The 26,556-nt window shown below is 35.8% G+C and overlaps 1 protein-coding gene across 4 annotated transcripts in view; it reads right to left on the bottom strand.

The window, feature by feature from the left end:
• The window catches only part of TAOK3 (TAO kinase 3), a 166,594-nt gene that overhangs the window by 20,713 nt on the left and 119,325 nt on the right, over positions 1 to 26,556 (bottom strand). For all 4 annotated transcript variants that reach the window (XM_036993397.2, XM_036993399.2, XM_036993398.2 and 1 more), the window contains exons 12-15: positions 21,419 to 21,586; positions 18,731 to 18,937; positions 8,764 to 8,898; positions 773 to 1,009 (exon numbers count right to left, since the gene is read on the bottom strand). In XM_036993397.2, coding sequence (XP_036849292.1) covers positions 773 to 1,009; positions 8,764 to 8,898; positions 18,731 to 18,937; positions 21,419 to 21,586 — 747 coding nt within the window. The remainder of the gene's footprint in view (positions 1 to 772; positions 1,010 to 8,763; positions 8,899 to 18,730; positions 18,938 to 21,418; positions 21,587 to 26,556) is intronic.

Genomic DNA, 26,556 nt, shown 5'->3' on the forward strand with positions numbered 1-26,556 from the left:
CTGGCACCCTGTTCCCAGTCATTCCATCCCCAGCGCCAGGGAGCACATGTTCACCCCTGCTTTTGCACTACTTTGTAAGTTTCATGGGGGTGGTGGGGACAGAGACTGGTTTAGCACAGCTGGGATGGGCAAGTCTGTTTAATTTTGTTTAGTGTTATTAGGTCTGTTTCCCTTCAGACATAAATCAGTTCTCCTAACACTTACCAGTAATAAAGGTGATATTCTGACTATCTGCCTTACCCTCTTGTCTGTTTTTAAAATTAGTTTAGAACCTAGATGAGAAGAGAGATGCTCCCTAGAAGACAAAGCAACAGCCAGAATAATCACTTGCTGCTGCCAGTTAGGTGCCCATCCCTAGTTCAGTCAGCTGTGGGCATGAATTATCACCACTAAAAGAGCGTCTTTGTGGAGCACTTTTCTTTTGAAGAGGACTGTGGGTATGGCAGGCTCCATAATAGACCTAAATTGTGCAAATTTCCATAGGATACAAACATCTTGTTTCTTTTTATTTGTACCAAGATCCGCATCAAGGGACTGATGATCAGAATATATTTGAATAGACATGAATGTAATATACACCTTAGGTTACTACTTTAACTTCTAATGACAACTTTAAGAAGCTCCATAAAGCCTGGAAATCCCACTCCCCCAAAGCAATACTGTTCCTCCATGGCCAAAAAACACACTGCTCTGGTCCCCTGCTCACACGATGCGGCTGATTGGAACAGGCTTGGCTTGGTTGTGGTGCAAATGCGTGTGTGCACGTACTGACCTCCTTTTCTATGATAGCCACTTGCTTCTTGGCCAGCTTCTCCAGCTCGATGGACGAGTTGTTGGCATGCGTCTCCACCTCCTTCTGTAGCTTGAGGCGGTGCTCGTCCATCTCAGCCTTCAGCTTGTTCTCCAGGGCGATCAGCTGCTTCTGGTGCTGGCGCCGCATCCGCTTATAACCTGACATCTGTTCCCGCAACTCGTTCTCCTGCTCATGCTCATGGATCTGTCGTGTAACCTGATTTGGGTTGGGGAACAGAATTCAGGTAACCACATTCATGGAAGACAAACTTTCAGGCAAAATAGAACTCTCTGGTATTAATCTTATCTATCATCATCTCCATCAATTTACCTACTATTTCCTGACCATCCCCTGTACCAGGCACGGTGCTGGTTGCTCTTTATATACTTGTCTAATCCTAAAAGCAATCTCATTCACTTATTCATTTTTTTCATTCATGAGGTAGGTGTTACCATTTAATTGATAAGGAAATTGAAACTTGATGGAATCAATTTATTAATTAAGCCAAAATATATTTACATATTTTTGATTAATTATTATACATATCCTCAAGGTCACATAGCTGATGAGCAGAGCTGGGATTCAGACCCATCTCTATCTGATTCCAGAGCCATGCTACACACAAGGATTTCTCAAACTAGGCACTACTGACAGTGAGCTGATAATTCTGTTCTGAGGGGCTGTGCGTTGTAGGGTGTTCAGCAGCATCTCTGGCCTACCCAGGAGATGCTGGTAGCACCTCCCAAGTGTCCCAAGCACCTTTCAAAAATGTCTGCAGACATTGCCAAATGTCACCTGGGGGGCAAAATCCCTCTGGTTGAGAACCACTGCACAATATGACACTGCTCGCTTTTTTGTTTTTAAAGATTACATCTCTAACAGTCATAGGAATCTTGAATATCCTTTTAAAATGGTTTGAATGAGATTTATTTCCAATTCTTAATACGAATTGAGAGAGAGAAAAAGAGAGAGAGCACATGCAAAAGAGAGCTCTCTCCTTTTAAGTCATCTGTCTCTTTCCTTCCCTTCCCCACAAAAAAGATGCTAACAAATTACAATATATTTACTTGCCCTCCTGATGAGAAGAAAGCATTTCTGTGATTTTTGGATAGCCACTTTTCTTAGTAATTTTTCCTTAACCCATTCTCAAGTGAATATCCAACAAAATGAAGATTGCAAATGTAAATTTTGGTATCTCTTGTTTCTTTCTATTAAACCTTTTCTGATTTTTCCAGTCCTTCAATTTATCACCCTTTTATTTTCCTGTTGGATTTTCTAGTCACTTCCTTCTCATCTTTCCTATTTTAGGAAAAAAAGTTAATCACAAAATTGTAACTTTAGTTTCATTTTTCATTAAGTAATTTGGTCACTCTTATCTATTAAAGCCACCTCTCCCCACCCTAACCCTCAAACAAGTTTTATTGGAAATTTTCATGTTGCTATTAATTCCCCCTAATATTTTCAATTTAGTCAAAGTGCATTTGTACAAAGAATGGTTTGTTTCTTTGCTCTTTTTAGAAGGTGTCCCTATGTACTAGGCTGAGTCTTTACTATCAAGACAGCGCTGTTCTGTAACTGGATAGTATTATCAAAGTACACCATTAAACATGAGATGAACTTTGAAACCTTTCTAGCTGAAACTAACACTAGGTTTCATATTCATTCCTCTTTTCTAAAGGACAATCCTCTTTAAAGTATGAGGAATAAGAGCACAGGCTATTTCAAGACTAAAAAAAGGACAGCTTCACCAAAGAGGCACCTAACACTCTAAAGAAAATAATCTATTTTGTCATCACATTTTCTTTTTAAAAGAGGCTTATTTCATGATAAGAGGAAGGAAAGGAGTAGTTTGAAATAATATGTATATATTTCACTTCCTCATTCTTGTGCCTTCCTGAAATTCAACAATAGGGAAAAAACAATTACAGCCAAAAGAAAGGATACCATTTAGTCCTTTCTGAATTCACTTGTTTTTCAGGCAAATATGGTAGTAAAATGTTTGTTCTAGGGTAATGGGTTTGAGATATGTTTTATCCGTAATCTTATTTTTTCTTTTTTTAGTATTTCTTTAATCAGATTCCCAAAGCTGAAGTATCATGAGGTATTTAAAGCTATCATAACACATCTAAAACTTGCCAACAGAATGTCTGACTGGCTTGTGTCAATAAAATAGTCTCAGGATAGCCATTTCCCTAAACGAGGTGCCTAAAGATAAAATAGAAATGAGCTGTGTCAAGAACATTTTCTATCCTAATTGGTGGGTGAGTCCCTGTGAGGAGGGTGGCCCTATTGCACACCAGACCGTACAAACATGTGGCAAAAACAAATTACAAAGCCCCAAATGCTATCATTGTGCACCACTGAATTCCAGGAGAGACACTTCCCTTTAAAATGCTTCCCATAATTTTTGTAATTACCTTTTTAAACTCCTAATATCACCTTACATTTGTTGCAACTAAACTTTCTATGTTTCAAAGTAATTGTTGTCTTTTTAGGTACATATACAGATACTGAGTTTTATAATTCCATGCTCAAGCTAGATAGATGAATTTAAATGAAAGTATAGCCAGATGTTTCCTTTATGAAGTCTAACATGAAATATATAAGAAATAGGTTACTTACAGTTATATATGCGTGTGTGTTTTAAGTTTACACTGTGTATCTTATGAATACACTATTTGGTCAAGAGAATTAAAAAAGCTCACAATTTTATCATGCTTTATGGTTTACAATATGCTGTCACATGTAATTTACCTCTCTTTAATTTTTATAAAGACTGGGATTTGAACTAAGGGTCCTATGGTTCTTGAATTTCCCAAGGAAATTCACATCACTAAGACAGAAAAGAATCGAACTTTCTCTTATGAAGTAGTAAAGGGAATCGACACCCAAAAAAGTCAAAACTGGAGAGAGTAATAAGTCTAAGTTACAAACTGAGTAAGTCTGAAAATGGGAGAAAGTTATAGAAATACAGTAACTGTAGTTTTCACAGAGGTAGCCTAAAAAATATGATAAACTAAAAGTGGGCAGTATCATCTTGCACACCTATTAGGTTGCTTAGAGACAAATCTCATTCCATCCCTTACTATACATCTGACCTTGGGCAAATTTCTTAGCCTCTCAAAGTCTCTTTCTTCATATATAAGGAGGAACTACTGCTATGACGAGGTCACTGATGAGATAACAAGATATCTGACACATAGGACATGCTCAGTACATGCTGGTTTCCTTCCTTCTCCTAACAGACTCTGAGTAATGTTTCTTTTCCCCTTCACTAACCATTTCTGGTGTTGGGGACATAGATCCACAAGAAAGGGCAAGTTTAACAATAAAACTGTACCTGTATTTAGGCTGTGAACTATAAAATAAGTATGCATATTTTCTGAATTATTAACTATTTCATACACCTGGTATAATTTATAGAAATAAAAAATAATAAAGGAAGACTGAACTTTTTTCAGAAAGTTTCAACAGCTATTCTATTCCACCCTATTTAATTCTAGCAAAATTTGGCCCTAAAACAAACCACTTCATACAAAGTATACTATATGCCTACCAAGTACGGAACACTGCACTAGAAGGCTGATAAGCAACTTACTAACATGAAGGAGGAGCACAGTGACTGACAATGTTACCTTCTTAAGAGAACAAAGCCGACTTACAAGATTAACTTTGTGCAAGAATCAAAATAATGCATATGATAAAACTGGCTATCTCAGCACTTAGAAAAAATGAAATTTATAGTAAGTTCTTAAAAAGAATATGAGTCGCATTTTAGCATTAGAAATTTGACATTCCACTCTTTAGTACACCTAGGGATAAAAAGTGTAAAGTTCAAATTGAAAGTAATGACTGAGACAGGCAATTCTGCCTTGTACAGAAAAACTGACGTGAAGAACTTTGAAATGCACACGTAAATCCAAATTCTTACGTGATAGCAGGGCTGGAAGATATTTCATTCATTCATTTGTTCACTCATTCATTCAATACATGTTTATTGAGAGATGCTGCTCATGTGGGTTAGGCATATAGATTGGGCAGCACAAGTGAAAAAGCGTATCAGCAATAATCTTAGTGAGATTAAGAATGAGAAGATACACAACATTTTGATAAGCATCCTCTGGTACACTATTCAGGAGAACACATTTTCAAGCATTTAGAGACAGAACAGTGGGGCTCACGAAAGGTGAACAGTAGCATTTACTGCTGAAGCTCTAATATTTTTATCCTATCTAGCCAACTCATTCAGGTACCCAATTTGACAATTAGCTGAATAATTACATTGCATTTTAAAAATCCAAATGGAGACTTCATTTCTATATGAGCTTTTCTACTGAATCTAGTAAAAACAAAGTAAAAGAATATATATTTGCGATAGAACAATAATCATTTTCTCCTACATGCTTTCTTAGAGATTAGAAACTAAGGATTTTATGCCCCTCTCCCTAATGTGTATCCTAACATAAATTCACCTGTGTGGTAAGACCACTGCTTTCCAATGAGAATTCATTCATAAGACTAAAAGCTGAATTGTCTGATAGATATGGCCTTGGTGCTCTTTATATTCACATCTACTATGAGAACTGCCAATGACCTAGGACATTATGAAATTTTATGAAATGCCATCAGATGTAATAATAGCTGAAAACACTCTCATTGGTCACTAAAATAATTAAAATATTATACTCCCATTGACCAACAATAAAAAGTGAAGGAAAGCAATCTCAAAGGCCCAAGAAGTCACATGAGTAATTCCGAAGAGCTATACAGCTCTTTTCTCTAGATACCAAATCAGCCCAACATGAACTTTCTTACAGAAGAAAAAGAAATGATAAAATAAAAAGAGATTCCATGAAATGACCTTCCTTTTCTTAATTTTTCAACATAAGGTCAATCATATCTGAGTTTAAATGATTATAATAACTAAATATATATATATGTATATATATAATTCTAAAGTCTCCTCAGGGTTTCTTTTGGTATCAAGGTTCAGTCTTTGCTTTTCCTTCGTTACAAATGCAATTGTACAGCAGTACATAATAACATAAAAATTTCAGATTTAAGGTGCCGAATAATAAAAAATCTAGCAGTAAAGCCTGTAGCCTGTGGGCTTCATACACTTATCAATAACCAAGCTCAAAAATCACAATGTAGAAAGAACTGCTTTAGGGGAAAACCCTTAGAGGGTTTTGGGAAAATCAGAGGTAGGCCTCCTTTAGGTCTATGTACAAGTAGGCCATTAAAACAAATTTGAGAAACCATAATAATATTTTTTTGTCAGTTTGCAAGTCTATGTAAAATATACAATCATTACATGTTTGTCTAGTAATTGAAAAACTAATTTCTAAATTTCTCTTTTTCTTTTTGCTGTGCACTTTTCAATCTCTATGGCTTGTTAGCACTTCTGCTAGAAGACTATATAGAGAGAGTAAAACCAAAATAAATAAATCAATATAGTATTGCTACCAACTAGGAGAAGTGAAGAGAGGGAGGCTTCAACAGTGACTTGATTATTTATTACACTGGAGTTTCATTTTCCCATTATATTGCTCTTATATGTCAATTAAGTAATTTTAGTCTTTTTCATTTGAGCTACAATCCATGGGGAATAATAAGATTCATGATATATATTTTAAAACTAGCTACTTCTTTTTGATATTCCAGTGTCCTGATTTATATATTCCTATTGGAATTAGCCTTTAAAATAATGGGTGAAAGAACTGTAGTACTTGATAATATACATTAAAATATCCATACCAATAGCTAGCCAGCTTGTCCAAAATGGGACACAGAACCATACAACATTATACTGATATTTCCTTCCATTAAATTTTTTTAAAATCCTTAAAAGCCACTATATGCAAATACCCCTGAATTCTGGTAAACTTCAATCAATCCCACTATAACTCACAAAGCACTAAATTTGGAGAGTGTTTTCTGTGTAAATGTAAAGCAACAGCCTATCAGCTACTTTGTGTTTTACTTACAATAGGTAGGGGCCTTTTAACAAATCAGAAGTCTACTGCAGACTGATCCCAGCTGTTCTCTGGATGGGCACTATGTGGGACTCAGAGGAGTTCTTATGGATTTTGCCCATAGTCCTGAGGTGGCCTAGCAGGGAAGCAGTTTTCATCATCCACAGGGAGAAAGACTCTGATGGCTAATATACACACAGAGTAGCCCCAGTGAGTTCACAAATGTGAGTGTGAGATCATTCTGGCATGACAGTAGTAATATCTTACTGTGAGGTAGGAGAGATCGTGAATGTATGACGTGGGAATGAGGTGTGGCAAGTGAGAAAAGAAGAAAACCTATCCCAGTGGGAGAAATCCAATTGGTATAATGCTTGCTTCACATTCAAAACCTACTCATGGTGCTCTGATTCTCAGTGGTTGTTCATCATTTCTCCTTTCATTTCAACATGAAAATGTCTGGGTAAAGGTTCAAGCCTCACAAGAGTCAGTGGTTAAGTAGAAATAGTCCATAAATACCATATTTATTCTTTTGTCAGATATGGCATGAAGATACTTATTACTTAGTATTTATGATGCTTTATTTAGACTCAAAGCATGTTTTTTAGGTGCTTAACAATCATTAGCAGGTACATAGTGGACATTTTAAGATCTCCATTACACAGCATAGCATTCATTTAAAATGAAAAAAAAAAGCCCATTAAAGAGATTACAAGAAACTTCTATACAAAGGAACTTAAAGGCAAGTTCATTTATAAGCAGCTGAAATAAAAGTGCTTGCTTTTAGACACTGGCAGGCATAGCTACATGTAGGTGCTTTAACTCCCATTTTCCTTTTATTTGGGTTTTTAAATATTAGGATCCATTACCAATTCCAAAATTAATCAAAACCTTTAAAAAACTTCAGAAATAAAAGTGGAAACCAGGTTTAAAAAATAGGACAAGGAAAATAATCATTTCTGGGTCGGCCTCAGATGATGTCATCATAGGTTCTAAATGTACTAGCTAGGCAGTGTATACTAACTCTCCTGCCCATGTGACCTCTAACATCAATTTGGGCAAAACAACCAATATTTCCATAATTTTTTGGCTGAGAAGTGAGATTCAGAAGCAAAAGATTAGAGAGAGTTTAGAGTGCCACGGATGAAACGATGTGTGTGTGTATGTGTGTGAGAGAGTATGGGAGCGCGCACGCGCACGCGTGGGGGGCCAAGGGGAGGAGGCATGAAAACTAACTCTTCCAGCACACACCCCTTTTGCTACTACAAGGGCATCCAGCAATCACATTTGCAATAGTAAAAATGCTGAAGGATCCTACAGTATCTTTTCTTCCACAACCATCCCTATCCTCTCTTACAAAGCCCTTTTTGCTTTATTGGTGCCAGGAAATTCTTCAGGGGTTAAATGGGGAAGTGCAGCCACTACCATTGTTGCAATAAATAAATGAATGAACCAGAACGAACCAGCAATCCATCCTCATAAGCAAGTATCTTATTTCCTACAATCATATACATTAGCCAACAACCATATATTTTTTTAAAATTGTGTTTTATCTTTTAATGTGTGTATAGACACACATACATTTATACAAAAAGCATCATAGTGCCCTGCATATACATATATCAGATACCTTTAAAATATTTTTTAGCATTATTATTTCAATGAAAAGACAAATAGCTTTTAAAAAATTGGCTAGGTTAGCAACTTCATCTTAAAGGCCTCTTATTTTGCATATACAGCATATACAAATACACACACACAAACACACACACACACGTTTTTTTCCCCCCCATGCTGTAGACAATGCTAAAATATTTGAGATCAGGTTGCTATGCCAACAGATTTTTTTCTAAAATGAATAAAATTATTAGGAGGAAGAAACATTCTTGACTCCTTTCCTCCCATCCATGAAGCCGAGAGGGGCTCAGGGAGGGCGAGAGGCTGCCAGATGGGGAGGAGGGGAAGGAAGGGAAGGTGGGTAGAGGGGTGTTTGCTTACCAAAGATGCTGATTTGATCGTGGCAAAGCGCTCTCTGTTCCGGTAGTGGAGGGCCTGGCTCTGAACTGACTGGGTAGGCCGCGGCTCAGGCCTGGGATCGCCGTGGCCCGCCTCATCCCTTATGAATACATGATCCTGCAGAAATGGATAAAAACAAGGAGAAAGTCCAGCTGTGCTCTTTCCTCGCCGGCTGCCTCTCTCTCACCCCTCTTTCTGCACAAGCACTGCTGTTTGAAATGCATAGTTTAGCTCTCTGCTAGTCCCCGCAGCTCCCACGGTACAAAATGAATAAGCAACACATTGCAGCCTTCAGTTAGGAATGTCAGCTGATCGCTAGTGGGATGCCTTCTGAATCCCTGGCAGGCTTTTTCTTTACCTCCAGAATTACATATATGCAAAAGAAAAAAAGAATAGGAAAAACAATGCAATGTACAGACTTCTTAGAACAGTTTGCTTAAAACGCTGTAACCAAATAATTCCTTTAAAAATGTCATGTCCATGTCTAGCAAGGAGGATGCTGGTTTCTTTTAACATAAAAGCGAGCCTCCGCCTCATTCCCTTGAAAGATCTGCTTTCTCAGTTTAATTTTATTTGAGATCTTTTCGGTAGGATCATCGTTCTGCCTAGAACCAGTGTAGGCTTGTGCTGAACTGCCTCTCTGTCTTGTGCTGGGAAGATTCGGCAGTCACTGAGGGATCCTGCTTTCCAGTCATGATCGTACACAGTTCTAGCACCTTCTCTCTACAGCTTCTGAAAGGATTTTTTTTTTTTTAAGATTTAAAGAGACAGGCATACAATTTTAACCAAATGATACTTTCACAAATTCTTCCTCAACTCTGCCTTGGTATGGTCACCAGAGTGAATAAAGCTGGAATTTAATGTCCTTGATGAATTAATCAAGCCTTTCTTTGCTTCTTGATAGGCAAAGATGATTTAGTCTTATTATAATGCCCAGTAAAAAATAACATTCCCTGGAAGGATAATAATGGATGTTTCTTAAATGCAATGAAATGACTTTTAAAGGGAAAATGCTTTCAAAGGGTGATGTCTTTCTTTACAAAAGATGGAGTGGTCAGTCAGTAAGTAGCTCTAATCTTTCAGAAAAAAAAGATATCATAAAAATTAATAGCTCAAAAACATGTACAACCATGGGGGATTTTTAAATAGTACATGTTTAGGAAGGGGAAGGAGCAATTAATTGTCTTGTTGCCCTAGGGTTTTCAGACAAACCATTTTTAAGAAGTCAAGTTTTACATTTTGTCCATGACTATTTGAAACATTTTATAATTGCTCTTTCCTTCATCAGAAAACAAAATTAAAGAGGTTTAGAAGGTACAACATTTTATTATATAGTCTAAAATTTTGAAAAGTCAAAACATGTTCCTTGAGGGAAATTAAATTTTACACCCTATTTTTTAAGTAAAAGCCAAGAGCCAAAATTAAATTGATCACTGGGCTGATTTTCTTTTTCCTTTTAGAATGCTTCAGAATGTTGGGAAGGTATCTACCATTACATCTATATTTAGAGTTTTTTTAAATTTACTATTTGTGATCTGTTTTGTTTTCAAATAATGAAGGGCTCTTTAAAAAGCCATTGAGGACATACATATCAAATGCAAGGGATATTCTACCACTCTATGGTCCAATAAGATAACCATTATCTACATGGATATTAAAATTAAATAAAATGTAAAATTCAGGCCCTAAGTCACACCAGCTGTGTTTTAAGGTAGCTACTGACTATGGTTACCATATTGAACAACTGCAGATATAGATCATTTCCATCACTACAGAAAGTTCTATTAGTGCTACAGGTTAACAATGTATCTCAACCCATATTTTTGAAATTTATAAAAAAATATTTGACAGCTCAATAAAAATTTTTCTACATTATTTCCTGGGAAATCTAAACTCATTTCCCAGGGCAAAGAGAGATTTGATGTGAACTGGAATTTATGTACTAGGTTTATGGTTCTAGAGACAAAGGCATCAGGATCTGTTACTATTCACATTGCTGAATATTTATTAACAAATTACATTTATAAGTTTCTAAATGCCAGAAATCAGAAGACTTAGACAAGGTGCAGGACTTACCAAGTCACACTTTTGCTGAGTAACAGTTAGCTAACACTAAGTGTATTGACTGAAAGTGACATCTCAAATGATATGGGAACAGCTAAGTTTCAAATTGAAATAACTTGATTTACAAAGATAACCAGTAACACTAGAATCCATACCATTCATATAACAGAATAAAATAAAACATATTCATGTGCAAATATGTATAATTTCAGTATTATTAGTTTGTTTTTTCTCAGATAAAAATTAACACTTGTGGGTTAGGATCCTGTTTATCAAATCAAGTCACATTATACTTTCTAAGATTTTAAACTCAAGGATATTGGAATACACTGTTTAAGTTAAAACTCGAAATTACAGTGACTTTAGCTGACACATCACTAATTAAATGACCTGCTAAGGTGTATTTTAAAAAGAATGCATTTTAAAAGTTTGTCTGAAGAAGAGGTGCAAATTTTTAATCTACTTTAAATACAGTAAATAATGCTAACAGTGTAATTCTCTGCTTCACTCTAAAATTCTTTTTTTATAAAAGAATTCTTAGTTTTCCATAGCAGCTTCATAACAGAAATCACCAACACTAGAAGTCTTTAAGAAATATGCAAGAGACCACAAAATAGGACAAATTTTAGTCTGATAGTGGATATCCATGGGGAAATAAACTTTAAAATATTCAATTTCATTGCATACAAGAAGTTCAAAACTCCAAAGACAACTTAGACAATGAAGCAATTTCAAAATAAGGGGAATGTGACTTGAGAAGTACAACAAATTAAACAATCAACTTTACTGGGTGTTCTTTCTGTTCATTATCCTGCCCACTCAAGTAGCGGTCCCTTTGAAAATGAACACTCCACCTGGCTCCCACACTTTCTGGACTGCACAATTTCAAGATTAATAATGGAAAGGGTCAATTTGATATTTTATGCAGTTAGGCACTGATGCAGATTATTTACAAATGATGAGAGACAAACATTTTCTTTGATGTTCAAGAGTTTTAGAAGATTAAGAAGAAATATCATGTTCTACTTTACCAAGACAAAACATACTACTTGTTTATAATTTATCTTTAAAACATTATCATCCAGAAACAAACAAAATAGCTCTTTGAAACATCAATATGATTGGGGACCAGTTTTAAGTAAATCTATGTTAATCTGCTGTTTAATGTTCTTCCATTGTAAAAAAATATATAACTTCTTCAGAATAAAAAAATGAAGCTGTTATAATGTTTGTTCAGAATCTTTGATAAAAATAACAACTTTCATATAATTTGATTAAGTATGTGAAATATGAAACACAAACTTTACTATTATACCCTGGTCAAGGGGCTTTGCTTTTATTTCGAAGTTTTTCCTTATGTGTTTGACTATTAGGCTTCTGAAATGAAGATTCATGATGTAGTCACTTGTTTAGTGTCTAGCTTAACTTGAAGTTAATGCTGGAAACCATTCCTCTGGACGCTGTTCTGTCTTCAGTATACCTTTATCACACTACTCATCAGACTTGTCTATCTGTGCATGAGGTTGTGAGCTTTCTGAAGGTAGAGTAAATGTTCTGTCAGTCTCCCTAGCACCTAAGCACAGTGCTTGATATCGAGTAGGCATTCAGTAAATGTTTGCTGAATAAATAAGCTCAAGAATATAGGTCGGAGGAAATTTTGAGAAAATGACATTTTCTCCTATATTATTTAACAGAATTTAAATTTGTATTTCATTAAAACCTGCCACTCTGTACTCTAAGAAAGTCGTAAAACAGTGACACACACTACAAGCACACCTTTGCATGGGGGAGGGAGGGAATCTAAAAATGGCTTTTATTCGGTGATGAGAAGGCTTTTTATAGACTCCCACACTTTTTCACGCTGTGGAGAAGGGATCAGCAAACCCACCATCTCTTTTGTTTTGTTCACTTCAAAATTATTAAATTATTGCATAAGCAGTTGTAGCTATCAAAAGCTGGGGCTAGAGGAAGAGAAGGTGGAAAAGGATATTTTAACCTGGAAAGATAGCTATTAAGGAGGAAAAAAAAGACTAGCAGAGTACTGAGGATAAAGATGTTACTACAGAGAGGTGGTTTGTATGACTGTTCTGTTTAAGAAACACTACCTTCATATGTTAATTTACTTTTACTTCGTCAAGTGTGAGTTGAAGAGTCAAAAAAACCGCCCATCTCTTCAGCAAAAATAATAGGAAAGGCCACTGAAGCAAGTGAAAATTAAACTAGAACATCCTATCCCCTCAAGGACATTTTTTTTCTCCCACAAAAAATGGTGAAAGCTGTTCTTTTTTAAAAGATGGGGGAAAAAACCCTAGTAATGACTAATAGAAAGGGCCAAGCTTTCGGAGTTACAATAGAATTATTATTTTAAAAATAATGTCTAAAAAGGGGCCACCATAACTAGATAGACATACCTAAAATAAAAAACTGATTAATGAACAAATACTTTTAATATATCAAAGTCTTTTGATCTATATTAATAGAAGGCAGCAGCAAAGAAATATAATTGATTTTAGACTTTAACAAAATGAAAGTATTCCTTTTAATTGACAAATTAAAAAAGTAGACTTTGTTGCTTAGGATGATATTAAAATCTGTTTGCTACTGCTATCTACACAATGATTTTAAGAAATCGGGTGGGGGCTCAGAAGCAAGCTAGGTGACAGCAAAAGAAAAAAAGAATCTACATTAAGAGTTGCCCTGGAGTCACTTGTGAATAATCAAGAATTGAGGTGTATAGTTGTGCCCTACAAATGTTCACCTTCATTTTAGTTCACAAAATATTTGCTGAGTTCTTACTATATGACAGACACTGCTAGGTGGTAGGTGAAGAGAGATGTCCTTGAAGAGATAATAGTCTAGGATACGGTGATATTCTTGTTATTGGGAAGAGCGGGTGGCAATACTAGCAAGGGGAAAAGAAAAAAGTACTTCAAGTTTATTTTGTCAGAATATACTTTTAGACTTATCAAATTATTCTTGCTTAAAAAGATTAGATTAGGATCCCTACAGGGCCTGGGAAAGACCAGAATAGAGGCAGACTGGAGTGAAAGAAGTAACCTGAAATTCTGATGTCAAAAGAAAATTTTCAGTGTCCCACTTTACATTTTTGGGGCTTGATCTGTGATAGAACCATCCTGCTAAAATCAGGGCATCTTTATTCTAGATGCAGAACAGTTCATTGCAAGTCATGCTCTTGCTAGTTGCACAAGGACTTTAAAAAGTAAGTTGACTTCCTATATTAATGATCATCTGTTTCATATCTATGATTTAACTAATTTAGATATGTCTTTTTGATTGTAACAATCAAGGGGGACAGAAGATTGCCCACCCTTATTCTTATATTTTGGTAGGTATTAAGCACGCTTTTGTTGTCTAGAGTATTATTGGAGAACTCATAGTAAGCCTTTCAAACCATAAAGATCATACTTGAGATTATTTAACCTTTTAAATCCATTATGTTCAACAAACCAAAAGAGAATGATGTTTAGTATCTGGCAGTTAATTCCCTGTATTTTTGTTTGTTTGTTCATTTGTCATTCCATAATTATTTACTGAGTGCCTACGTTACACCAGGCACTGTGCTGGGTGTTAAGATACAGTGCAGAACGAGGCAGGCATAGTTTTTGCCCTAGTGAAACTTATATCCTACTCATGAAATAATAAACAAACTAACACATAATTTAATTTTAGATAGTGGCAAGTATTAATAAGAAAATAGAATGAGATAATAACTAGAACATTGTTTATAATACAATTTAATGATATGTAGGTTTTTCTAAGATTCTGAACATGAACTCATACAAAACTGGTAAATACTTTACAAAACAATATTGATAGCATTCTAAAATAATCATTGTGGTCACAAATTGTGACAGACTCAGAAACACACTGCCCATATCTCCCTTTGAGGAAAGACTTTGTGCTGGCAATCATCTTTGGCTGTCAGTTCTTTTAGGGATGGTCTAGGCTGCAGAGAGAAGCACTGCCCAAGTTCACACCTTTCCTAAGTTGCTCATATTCAGTGACTGATCTGGGGGTAAGGGGTTGGTAACAAGGCCAAGCCATTTGGGCTCAGTGTGGACAACTCTGAAGGACCATTTTAGCTCCAGAGCTCCTTGAAGGGTTGGTTAAGACTGCTGTTAGGTCTGCATCTCACTTCAGCTTTGCCTCCTGCCCAGCACTGCTTCCTTTTCTTCCCTTCCACAGGTGTTGATTCCAAAGGAAACTCATAATAAAAACAAAACAGAATTGCTGTGCTCAACTGTCTCAGCTCTGTTCCTAGAGAATCCAACCTGCAAAATAGATGTTACCCATACCTACATTTAATCGGTGTAGCTACCATCCCATCTGCATGGAGAAGAAGGGACTGATCAGGGCAGTGACCTTTAGAAGAACCCCTATTTTCAACTGGAATACAAATATATAATGTTAGAGATAAAAGCAGACTGTCCTGAGTGAGGAGTGGATGAAGCTTGCTCCTGAGGCACCTCTTTACAGAACATCTCAAAAGTTACACTAGAGATTTGCTTCTTTAAAGATTATAGGAATAGAAGCACAGAATTTTAAATTAAGGGATTTAAATTAAGAGATCTCTGAGACCACTATAGAACAACTCCTAACTTTACAGTTGGAGAAAGTGAGGCCCAGAGAAGTAAAATAAAGCTAACAGCGGCAGACAGAACTATAAACTTGTTTCCTCATTCCCACAGTCAACTATACAGAATTTCCTATTGAGAGTTTAAGACACTATTTCATTTATGTTCCCAAGTGGAAAAGTTTTAGGAATTTAAGTAAACTAACAAATATAAAGTTTCTTAATTTTTTATTTCTATTGTGTTTAAAGATGACATTTTTAAGCTCGGGTATAGGACTAAATGGGTTTCATGAAGAGATACCACATGTAAAAATAAGTTTTCATATATAATATATTCTATTTTATAGCCTTATATTTTTCCTTATATGCACATAAAATTACCTTCATAACCATTCTTAAGTGTACAGTTTAGTGTTATTAAATATAGTGTTGTGCAACCATCACCACCATCCATCCCCATAACTCTTTTCATGTTGTAAAACTGAAACTCTGTATCAATTAAACAACTACTCCTCATTTCCCCCCACTCCCCAGCCCCTGATAACCATCCACCATTCTACTTTCTGTTCTATGATTTTGACTACTCTAAGTACCTCATGTAAGTGAAACCACACAGTATTTGTCATTTTTATGACTGGTTTGTTTTACTAAGCATAACATTCTCCAGGTTCATCCATGTCATAGCATATTGCAGAATTTCCTTCCTTTTTAAGACAGAAGAATATTCCACTGTATGTATATACCACATTTTCCTTAGCCATTCTACTGTCAATGGACACTTGGGTTGCTTTCACATTTTAGCTATTGTGAATAATGCTGCTAAAACAGGTGTACAAATATTTGAGACCCTGCTTTCAGTTCTCTTGGATATATACCCAGAAATGGAACTGCAAAATTATGTGGTAATTCTATTTTTAATATTCTAAGAAAATGCCACACTGTTTTCTTCTACTTTATGTTCTCATCAACATTTTGCACAAGGGTACCAATTTTTCTACATCCTCGGTAACGCTTTTGTTTTGTTTTGATAGTAGCCATCCTAATGGGCATGAAGTGGTATATCACTGTAGTTGATTTGCATTTCACTAATAATTAGTGATGTTGAGCATCTTTTCATGTGCTTATTGGTCACTTGTATATCTTTAGAGAAATATCTATTCAAGCCTTTTGCACATTTTTGATTTGGGTTGTTTGTTTTTTAGTTGTTGAGTTTTAGGAGTTCTCTGTATATTTTTGGATATAAATCACTTATTAGATATGTAAATATCTTATATGCAATATTAGATATACAAAAGATTAGATATGTAAATATGATTAGAAAGTACTTTTTCCCATTCTGTGGGTATACTCTGTTGATATTTTTCAATAGCTTGTTTTTGTTTTAAAGTTAACTAATTTAAAGTTTTATTTATAAATATTTTTCAATTTCTTCCATTGCATTTCTTCTATATATTACATAATAACATAGAAATATGTCTACCTTCTATTTTGGAATATAAATTAACATCTATTCTTAAGTGATTACGTCAAGGAGAAAAAAGTACTGAAAGACCCATATAAATCACAAGACAGCTCTATACCAGCATACCAAAATTAAAAATAAAATCGCCAATGGGTTCAAGAGCAGGGTCATCTTTCTTATTGATTATGCCAGTAGTATTTTCTTTTAATTCTGGTGCCCCTTTGAGAGGTCCTGGAGTAAAAAGATCCAATTGAATTTCTATTGTTTTGCTTCCTATACCCATGGAGTCCCTGAGGTAATACAAAGGAAAGAGCCAGATCTGTCAGCATCCACGATAGATCCTTCAAAAAAGAGAGCCCAGCAGAACTTTCTTTTCTACTCTTCAAGTAAATGATCACTTGCCCAGGTTCTAAAAGGCCAGCTGGCAATGCAGAATTCTTAGCAGATTTCTGCATCTGTCTAACATCATTCCTTTCCTCGAAATGCTTTCATGGCTTTCTGATGATCTGGATCTTTGCTGTCTCTCTGGTCTCCATCCACTCTCCACAGAGCTCACCAAGCTCTAACCTCGCTGACCTTTCCCCTCTTCCTTGAACATACAGAGTTCTTTTTGTCTCAGGGCCTTTGCACTTGTTTTCTCACTCATCCCCATCTCTCACACCAAGTTTGCTCACTTCTACTTGTCTTACCCAGAACAAAAGTTTCATAATTACATGATATGGCTATTTGTATGATTATGTGCTTAATTTCCTCCACAGTCAATAAGCACCATGTCTGCTTTATTTCCTCTGTATGCATGGGGCCTACCATAGTTCTTGGCACAGAGTAAAAGTCTGTCAGATGCTGACAGATCTGGCTCTTACCTTTGTATTACCTCAGGGACTCCATGGGTATAGGGAGCAAACATATTTCTATGTTATTATCCTTACCTGTTCAATTTCCTTTTCCTCCCAAGAAAAATGCACGACCAAAAGATGTCTAAGTGAAAAAACTCTTAAACATGCTCTCTTACTGGCATTAGAATGTGATCACTGTCATTTACTAAAATAAGTACATATACACCTCACATATATCTAACAAGGAAAAATTATAAGGGATTATTCTCTATAATTCCACATTATGGGCTGCTTACCTTAGGTCTCAAAACACATTTGGAAGTTCCTCCAAAGAATTATTGATAATTCTATAAAATACTCATCTTAAAGAAATTGTTTTGAAAGAAATTTAACTATTTTTTTGTCAAGTATTTCAACTTAAGAACCATGATCAGCTTGTACAAAATAAGTCTGCTTAATTGGAAAAATAAAGTCAAAATAAAAAAACAGAATCTTTCATTCAAGAATCAGAATATTTAAGCTGACAGAGCTAGTCTTAGAATCAGAAAAAAATAAATGCAAGAACAACAGAAAAGAGTAGAAACTGTTTCTAAAACAAATAGTATCTTAAGAATATACACTAAGAAACATACTTCTGTAAGACCGTATTTCTAAAAGGGCACAACCAATGGGTTTACTCAGGAAACTTTTAAGGTCTACAGTTTTAAGGTTATTAGTTTATAGAACTTATCAGTTTTTTTGACTTGGAGATTTATGGATTTATTTACTGTGATGATGGTAGACATCAGAGTCACAAGAGAGGAAGATGAAGAAATAGGCACAGATCCAGCTTGCATAGTCCTCTGTTATCTTTTTAAGTAAGAGAACTATTGAGTGCTAGGTTTGGTCCCATATTTCAGTTCTAAGAAGGTAACTAAAATATCTGGATGCTCAGTAACCCGAGTGGGCTTCCCTATGAATGACAAAGCCTGTGAAGGGTACCATGAAACCTACCTTCTTGGGTACAACAGAGGAACTGGAATTTACTGTGCTTTCATCATCATGCATCATGACAAGGTCAGAGCTGCTCTCATCCATGACTTCCTGCATGCTGTTCACACTGCTGCTCTGGCTGCCTGTACTCACAGACATGCTGGGGATGGAATGGTTGCTGCCCAGGCTGTCCATTTCCCTGCTCAGGCTGGTTCCATGTTCACTGTCCTATGAAAACAGGGCACTGGGGTTAAAAGAAATGACTGGAGATAAAGTGCCAATCCATTGACTAAGCTATTAAGCACACTTAATTTTGCAGTGCCAAGTTGCTTTTCTGCCAAATCTGCAAAGATAAACTTTTCATGCAGTGACTCCACTACACCCGCACCATTTTCAGACATCACAAATTCACTTCTACGTCTTCCTCAGGGGCCATTCTGGACATGAGTCATAAGGTTCCAAATGCTGCTATCCTAGGGCTTTCCTCATCATATGCAACTATCATATCATCGTATTGCTTAAAACAGAATCAGGCCAGGTTTGTAAGAGGCCTTGAGGAGCATCAAGTTGGTAGGTAAAGATTGCAGGCAACTGAACAGGTGACCTCTAGGATGGATATCTGCAAATATGGCAGTGGTCACTTGAAACTAAAATGGAGTGAAAAGAGTTTTCAGAGATTTGACAAGCAATATGCTCCTTTGCAAATCATTATTGAGTAACTTCATATCAAAGCAAGGATATTAATTCTACTGTCCTGGACGGGTAATTAAATTCTGCCTCCCTCCAGAAATTTTATCAAGCTTACTTCTTAGTCTTATTAAATATATCTGTTAAATAATACTAGTATTTGTCACTACTAGTCCAAAGATTACTATTTAAGAAGTCGTAAAATAATCAGAACATATAATTTATGCATCACAGTGAGATCTTTTGATATAAATTAAATAATATAATTAAAGCACTTGGCTCACATAAACTCTATTTTTCAAAGAACCATACTGTACATATACAACTCAATGTACTGCTACTTAGCCATGGCAATATCAGGAGTCACTGGCATAGGTAGCTTGGGTAATTTAAAATGGTAGATATTACATTATGTTTTTAATATTTATTTTTCAAATTAAAGGGGATCATAAGTATATATACAATCACGACACTTTATAATCCAACTCAGTTTTCTGAATTTCATTTTTATAGTTACTGACAAAATCATTTTGTTTCACTTTCTTTTATATTCAAAAGGTAAAAGAAAGTGAATTCTTTACTGCCTTCCTCTTTGTTCTCTGGTTTTTGAGGAACAGGAGCCCTTTCTTTTGCTCTAATGCTCTGGCTCCTGTTACGCACCTCCTGACATTCTACTTCTGTACCTACATCCTCTGTCTCCAATGCCTCCTCCCTGGTGGCTTCCCTCTGTGTGTACACATGAAGAGGCCTCTTCCGTATTCATGTACCATCCTACATATCGCCCTTTGTCACTTTTTCTTCTTAGCTAAACTTATGAATCTTAAAATAATCAACTTCTGTTGTCTTTACTTTCTCACTTCCCATTTACCCTTCATCCCACAGGAATGTAGTAATCATCCTAACTATTCCTGTAAAACTGCTTTTACAAAGGTAATCAAGAATGCCCTATTTGTAAAATCCAGTTAACATTTCTCTTTTGGTCTTTGTCTGACTTGACTGTCTCTGTGGCATCTGATGGTATTAACTGGCTCTCTTCTTGAAGTTGCGCACTCAACATCTGTGATGACTTTATCTCCTAGGCCTTCCTTTTATTATATGGTATGGCCCTCTTCTCATTCTACATTCAACTTCTTGATTCATTATCATTTCAAGGCTCTTGACTCCCAACCAACCACCCTGTACCCAGACCTCTTTCCTATGTTCTGGGTTTGTATTTCCCAACCAACGGCTAGCCATCAGCATTCAAGTGTCCCAATTGTCATTACTCTTGCCTCAACCAACCCTTCTTAAGTTATTTGAATGAGAAACCAGGAAGTCATCTTTCCTTTGAAGACTCTGCCTCTACTATCTCAGTAGCATATGATGGCAGGACCTTAAACTCAATAGGCACCAAACTGAAATCATCCCACACTTACTCTTTCTCCTTGTTTCTTTTTTTCTCTTTTCTTGGTATTGACATAATCTAGTTACCCAGGCGCCAATGCTCGGTCACCTTAAACCCCTCCTTGTCTGTCACCTTCCATGAGAAGCACTGTATTATCAAATCTGCCTCTATAGTGATTCTCAGAAGTATTCCTCCTTCCCCCACTCCCACTGACATTGCCCTTATTACCTCTTGCACGGACATTATCCAGAATGTCACACATTCAAATCCACCTTACACTCTGTTGCCAGGATAATCTTTCAAAAGCACAGAACTTACCCCAGTCTAAAACACCCTCCGCCTGTCTGTCAAAACCCACCCACATTACGTCCTCCAAACAAATTTCACTAATTCTCACTTATTTTCTCCCCACTATGGACCCCTGCATGTGTACATTCTATGGCATTTTTAATATTTTTGCCTTATTGTAACAGTTATTTTATGAATGTCTCTTCTACAACTCTGTATGTCTCTTAAGGAAGACAGCATCGATTACATCGTTATCCCCAACGGTGTTCTTCATCGTGCCCAGTCCAGAACTTTCTCACAGAGTAAGCACTCTAACTCTACAAGTGTCTGCTGAAATAAAGAAAACCTACTTCTTCTTCCTCCTGTGACTCATTAAGGGGTCCATTTCGTGTCTCTTGGAAAAGGATTTTTTTCATTCTTCGGTACTGTAGGTTATCTAGCTCACGAACAGCGTCTTTTGTCCTCTGTATGAGGTCGATTAGGACACGTAGTGGCCGGTCTCGGCGAATGAAGTCATGCTGATTGAGGGAGGAGGAAAAACAGAAATCAATTATGAGGAAACCATATTTTTAGGTATAAGATTAGAGATAAAAGTAAATAGACATAAAATGGTTCTATGGATTTTGCAGAAATAACCAGATTTGATTTTCATTTCATGTAGCCTCTCATCTTGGATAAATCTTATAGGGAGATAACTATGCTTTTCTCTTCTTCCTCAAGCCCCATTTTGTGGATGTTATCCTAGAATTTACTTTATCATATGGGTAGAATCAATGACTGGAACCTTCAATAGAGCTGAGAGACTTTTAACTTTCAAATCTGAAACTAATAAGCAAAAGTCATGGAGACTATAGAATATTCTTGTTATAATCTGCCTCAATCCTCTTCCCCACCCTACACTACCCTTTTAAAAAGAGACTTGTGTATATTTCATTTTCTGTTTCTGTGGTCCTATGTTGTGTATGCTTGAAATTATGGCAGCTTAAATGTATCCAGAGATCAGAATTCTGGCAACTTCATCTTTCCTTTACAGAGCTGTATAACCAGAAATAAGAAAAAAGGGCCTCTAAGGAATGAAAACAGATACCCCAAAGTCCATAAGCTTTCCTTGGTATAAATGTTCTTCACTTTAAATTTTATCAATGATCTTTAACACATATTCTGTTCTCCTGGTTTCTCGGCCTATAGAAGTTTAGAAAGAGAGAATGAAAGTGGGAGAATAAAGGGTTGAGAACTGTTAAAGGTAGGGTTATTTGTTGTAAAAAGAACTGTCCTTTGAGAGGTCTCTGACAGCCTGACAGTAGACAAAGAAATTCCATAACTAAGACACCTATCAACCAACTGAGGGAAAATGAACAAAGGTTTGTGGGCTATTTTGCAAAGGGGCAAAAACCTCTCATAGAGTCCTTTTATACTCCAAGAGTTCATCAAACACTACTGTCTCTGAGTCACTAAGAAGTGAAATTATGTTCATTGTGCTTTAAGAAGGCAGAGCAGCATATCATATATTTTGACAAGATTGCACAGAAACTGTTCAAAAGTAGGAGGAAAAATCTTTGTTTTTTTAAAGAAAGGGTTCAGTTACTTAGAAAATTCACTTATATGAAATTTTAATTTGGAGATATTGGGAAAATGAGATACAATGTGGTAGGCCCTAGATTATGGAATGAATTTAATTTCTTTATAAGTTACACAGATATAAAAGAGGAGCAGGACCATTGTGAGAAAAAAATCTACTTGTCTTGTGTTTCTTTACCCTGACTTTGCTATCAGGGGTATTGTGGCTTTTGCTCCTGCTTTTATAAAATAACTCTTCCTTTGCAAAGAGTCCTTTCTGAAAAAGAAACAACACTCCTAGAAGCAAGTGTCACCTGCATATTTCAAGATAAGAACAAAAGGGAGAAAGTAACTTATTTTGCTACTCCAATGCTTGTAATTCTATAAGAGCAAATCTTATATTTGTTTAAGTTTTTAGTAAGCTTCAAGCTATAATTTAGGATCACCAAATTTTAGAGCAGGAATAGCTCTTAAAAATTCCTTTACTTCCAAGATGAGGCAACTTAAGCTCAGAGAGGTTAAGTGGTTTACACAGCTAAATAGTGGAAGAGTTAGGTCTGCAACCCAGGTGTCTTTATATTTGGGTTTGTTTTCTGGTGGCATACCACTATTATCTTTTTTAAATTAAAATTTAGAAATTTGAAGTATAGTTGATATATAATATCATATTGGTTTTAAGTATACAACATAGTGATGTGTGCTATTTCCTTTCTAAAACGTAGATTTGATCATGTCATTCATTGTGATAGATACTGTGTTGCATTTATCCCCCATTCTGACCTCTTTTCCTTGCCTTCCTTTATTGTATGCACTAGAATGTAAAAGAGTGGAACTCCAGCCTTCTTTGCAGTTACAGATAACAATGTGGCCAAATTCTGGCCAGTGAGATACAGGCAGAAATCCCTTAGGAAAGCTTTGTGTTCTAAAATAAAAAGGTATCGCACATGAAGAAAAGGCGCTTTGCACTTTGTTCTTCCTTCTTTTTCCTGCCTGGAATAAAGACTTGAGTGCTGGAGATGCAGGAGCAATTTTGTGATCAAGAAGATAAAAGCCACATGCTAAGGACAATAAACTAGGAAAAAAGAAGGAACATGGATCAGTGGTATTGTTGAGCTACGTATAGCTCTGGATTGCTTATAATACCTTCTTCCCTCTTTTCCCAGTGTCCTGGACTTCTTATCACCTGAGATAATTAAACCCGTATCTGTTTAAACCCTTTAAAAATGGATGCACTCAACATCTTAAAAACATGCCTCCATGATGAAGTTTGCCCTTTTACAGCTAGGTTCATGCTTGTATTTCTAGGTACAAATCTAGCCACTCCTACTCCTCCTTCCCATCTAGAAGAATGCACAGTACATTCTAGATAATCTTGCCTTGTGTCATTCATTTCACACCTGCATGCCTTTGTCATGGTGCTTTCTTTGCCTACAATCCCATCTCTTCACTGTTCTCCACACTCCTACAATTAAAAGCTTCTCAGACCCTTTTGAAAGAATGATTTTACTATTCTTGGAAATAGAGAAAAGAAGCACTGAAGAAAGTAAACCATCCAAAAGTCTATCATACAGAAATAAAAATTGTTAAATTATGGAATATCATTTGAGACATTCTCTCTCTCGGGATGATGGTTATCTTGAAATAACTTCACATGGGAAGCTTATTGCACATGTTAATTTAAAAAGTAATCTATTAAATTAAGTTATACCGGAATATAACAATTAGAAGAGACTGAAGTAAAATCATTGCTTAACTTTATTTTAATTTCTCCACCAAGAGATACCAGTTCTTAAAAGGTCCTCTAAAGTTAAGACGAAAAAAACATTATGAAAAGCTTTAAGAGACTAGAGTTATTTTATTTAAACTATGAATTTCAATTTTTTTTAAATTTTAAATATTCTATATTGAATTTTTCTTATTAAGAAGGTATCACTGATATACACTCTTATGAAGGTTTCACAAGAAAAACTATGTGGTTATTACATTCACCCTTATTATCAAGTCCTTCCCCCTACCCCATTGCAGTCACTGTCCATCAGTGTAGTAAGATGCCACAGAGTCCCTATTTGTCTTCTCTGAGCTACACTGTCTTCCCCGTGACCCCACACACACCATGTACACCAATCATGATACCCCACAATCCCCTTCTCCCCCCCCACCCTCCCCCACCTCTACCCTTTGGTAACCACTAGTCCCTTCTTGGAGTCTGTAAGTCTGCTGCTATTTTGTTCCTTCAGTTTTGCTTCATTGTTTTACTCCACAAATGAGGGAAATCATTTGGTATTTGTCTTTCTCCGCCTGACTTATTTCACTGAGTGTAGTACCCTCTAGCTCCATTCATGTTGTTTCTTTTTTATGGCTGAATAGTATTCCATTGTGTATATGTACTACATCTTTTTTATCCATTCATGTGCTGATGGACACTTAGGTTGCTTCCATATCTTGGCTATTGTAAATAGTGCTGCAATAAACATAGGGGTGCATATGTCTTTATGAATCTGAGAAGTTGTTTTCTTTGGGTAAATTCCTAGGAGTGGAATTCCCAGGTAAAATGGTATTTCATCTTTTAGTTTTTTGAGGAACCTCCATATTGCTTTCCACAATGGTTAAACTACCTTACATTCCCACCAGCAATGTAGGAGGGTTCCCCTTTCTCCACATCCTCGCCAGCATTTGTTGTTCCTAGTCTTTTCTATGTTGGTCATCCTAACTGGTGTGAGGAGATATCTCACTGTGGTTTTAACTAGCGATGTGGAGCATCTTTAACTATGAATTTCAATTTAAGAACTTTATTGTCCATCTAGTCTGAAAAATTGTAAAATTACATTTCTTTCCTACCCCTGGTTTTATTGGTTACACTATTAATTTTACATTGCCAATGTTTATAACATTTAAATTCTGCTCTTATATCAAAGATTTTACCTTAGTTCTATATTTAAATGGATTCCATGCGAAGGTGACACTTTAATGTCAGGAACAAAATGTGAGGAAAAGATTGATTATTTAAAAATACTTGGAAGTAATTAGATAGCCAACTGGGTGGAAAGAAAAGTTGAATTCTTCATAACAAATTTCTGCATTACCTCCCAAAAAAGGCTCAGCATAAGTAATGTTTTCTCAAGAGAGAAACAGGAAAAAATATCTGTAATATCTATTACAAATAAGGAAAAGAATCCCAGCAATCCAATAAACACATGGGCAAAGATCATAAAGAGTTTGCAAAAGGAAATAGAAATGGCTTTTCAATACAAGAAAGATGTCCAACCTAACTCTTAATGAGAATACAAATTAAAACTACAGTAAGAAAAGTTTTTCACTGATCTGATTAGCAAAATTCAAAAAAATTTGGTACTCACACTCTGTTAATGGGTATATAAACTGGTGTAACCACTCTGGGGAATAATTTGTCAATATCTATTTAAGTTTAAAATCAAATACCCTATGCAATTCTTCTTCTAGGAATTTACTCTTTAGATATTCATATTCAGGTACAAAATGACATGCAGATATCCTTTGCAGCACAGTTTGTATAGCAAAAGATTGCAAAAGCCAAAAATTAGTTGGTTAAAAAAACTAGTCATTCTGAGAATATTATGGAACTTTAAAAAGAATGAGTTCTATATATAATAATACAGAAAATACCCAAAACACACTGTAAAGTGTAAAAACTTTTTAAATAAATCAAGTTAGAATTTCTGTAGTTTGCTGCCATTTAAGTAAAAATGAAAAAAGAATATTTACTTCCAAAAAGAACATTTACTTGCATAAAATATCTCTAGAAGGACACATACAAAATTGGTGACATGGCTGCTAACTCTAGAGAGAGGGAGCCTGGAATTGGAAGATTCACTTTTCACACTCTACCTTCAGAAATTTGTATTACCTGTTCAAAATGAAGATGTAGTCTCTTTATCTGTGTGAAATAAATAGG

This window comes from Manis javanica, chromosome 15, assembly GCF_040802235.1.
Source record: "Manis javanica isolate MJ-LG chromosome 15, MJ_LKY, whole genome shotgun sequence".
Taxonomy (NCBI): Eukaryota; Metazoa; Chordata; class Mammalia; order Pholidota; family Manidae; genus Manis; species Manis javanica.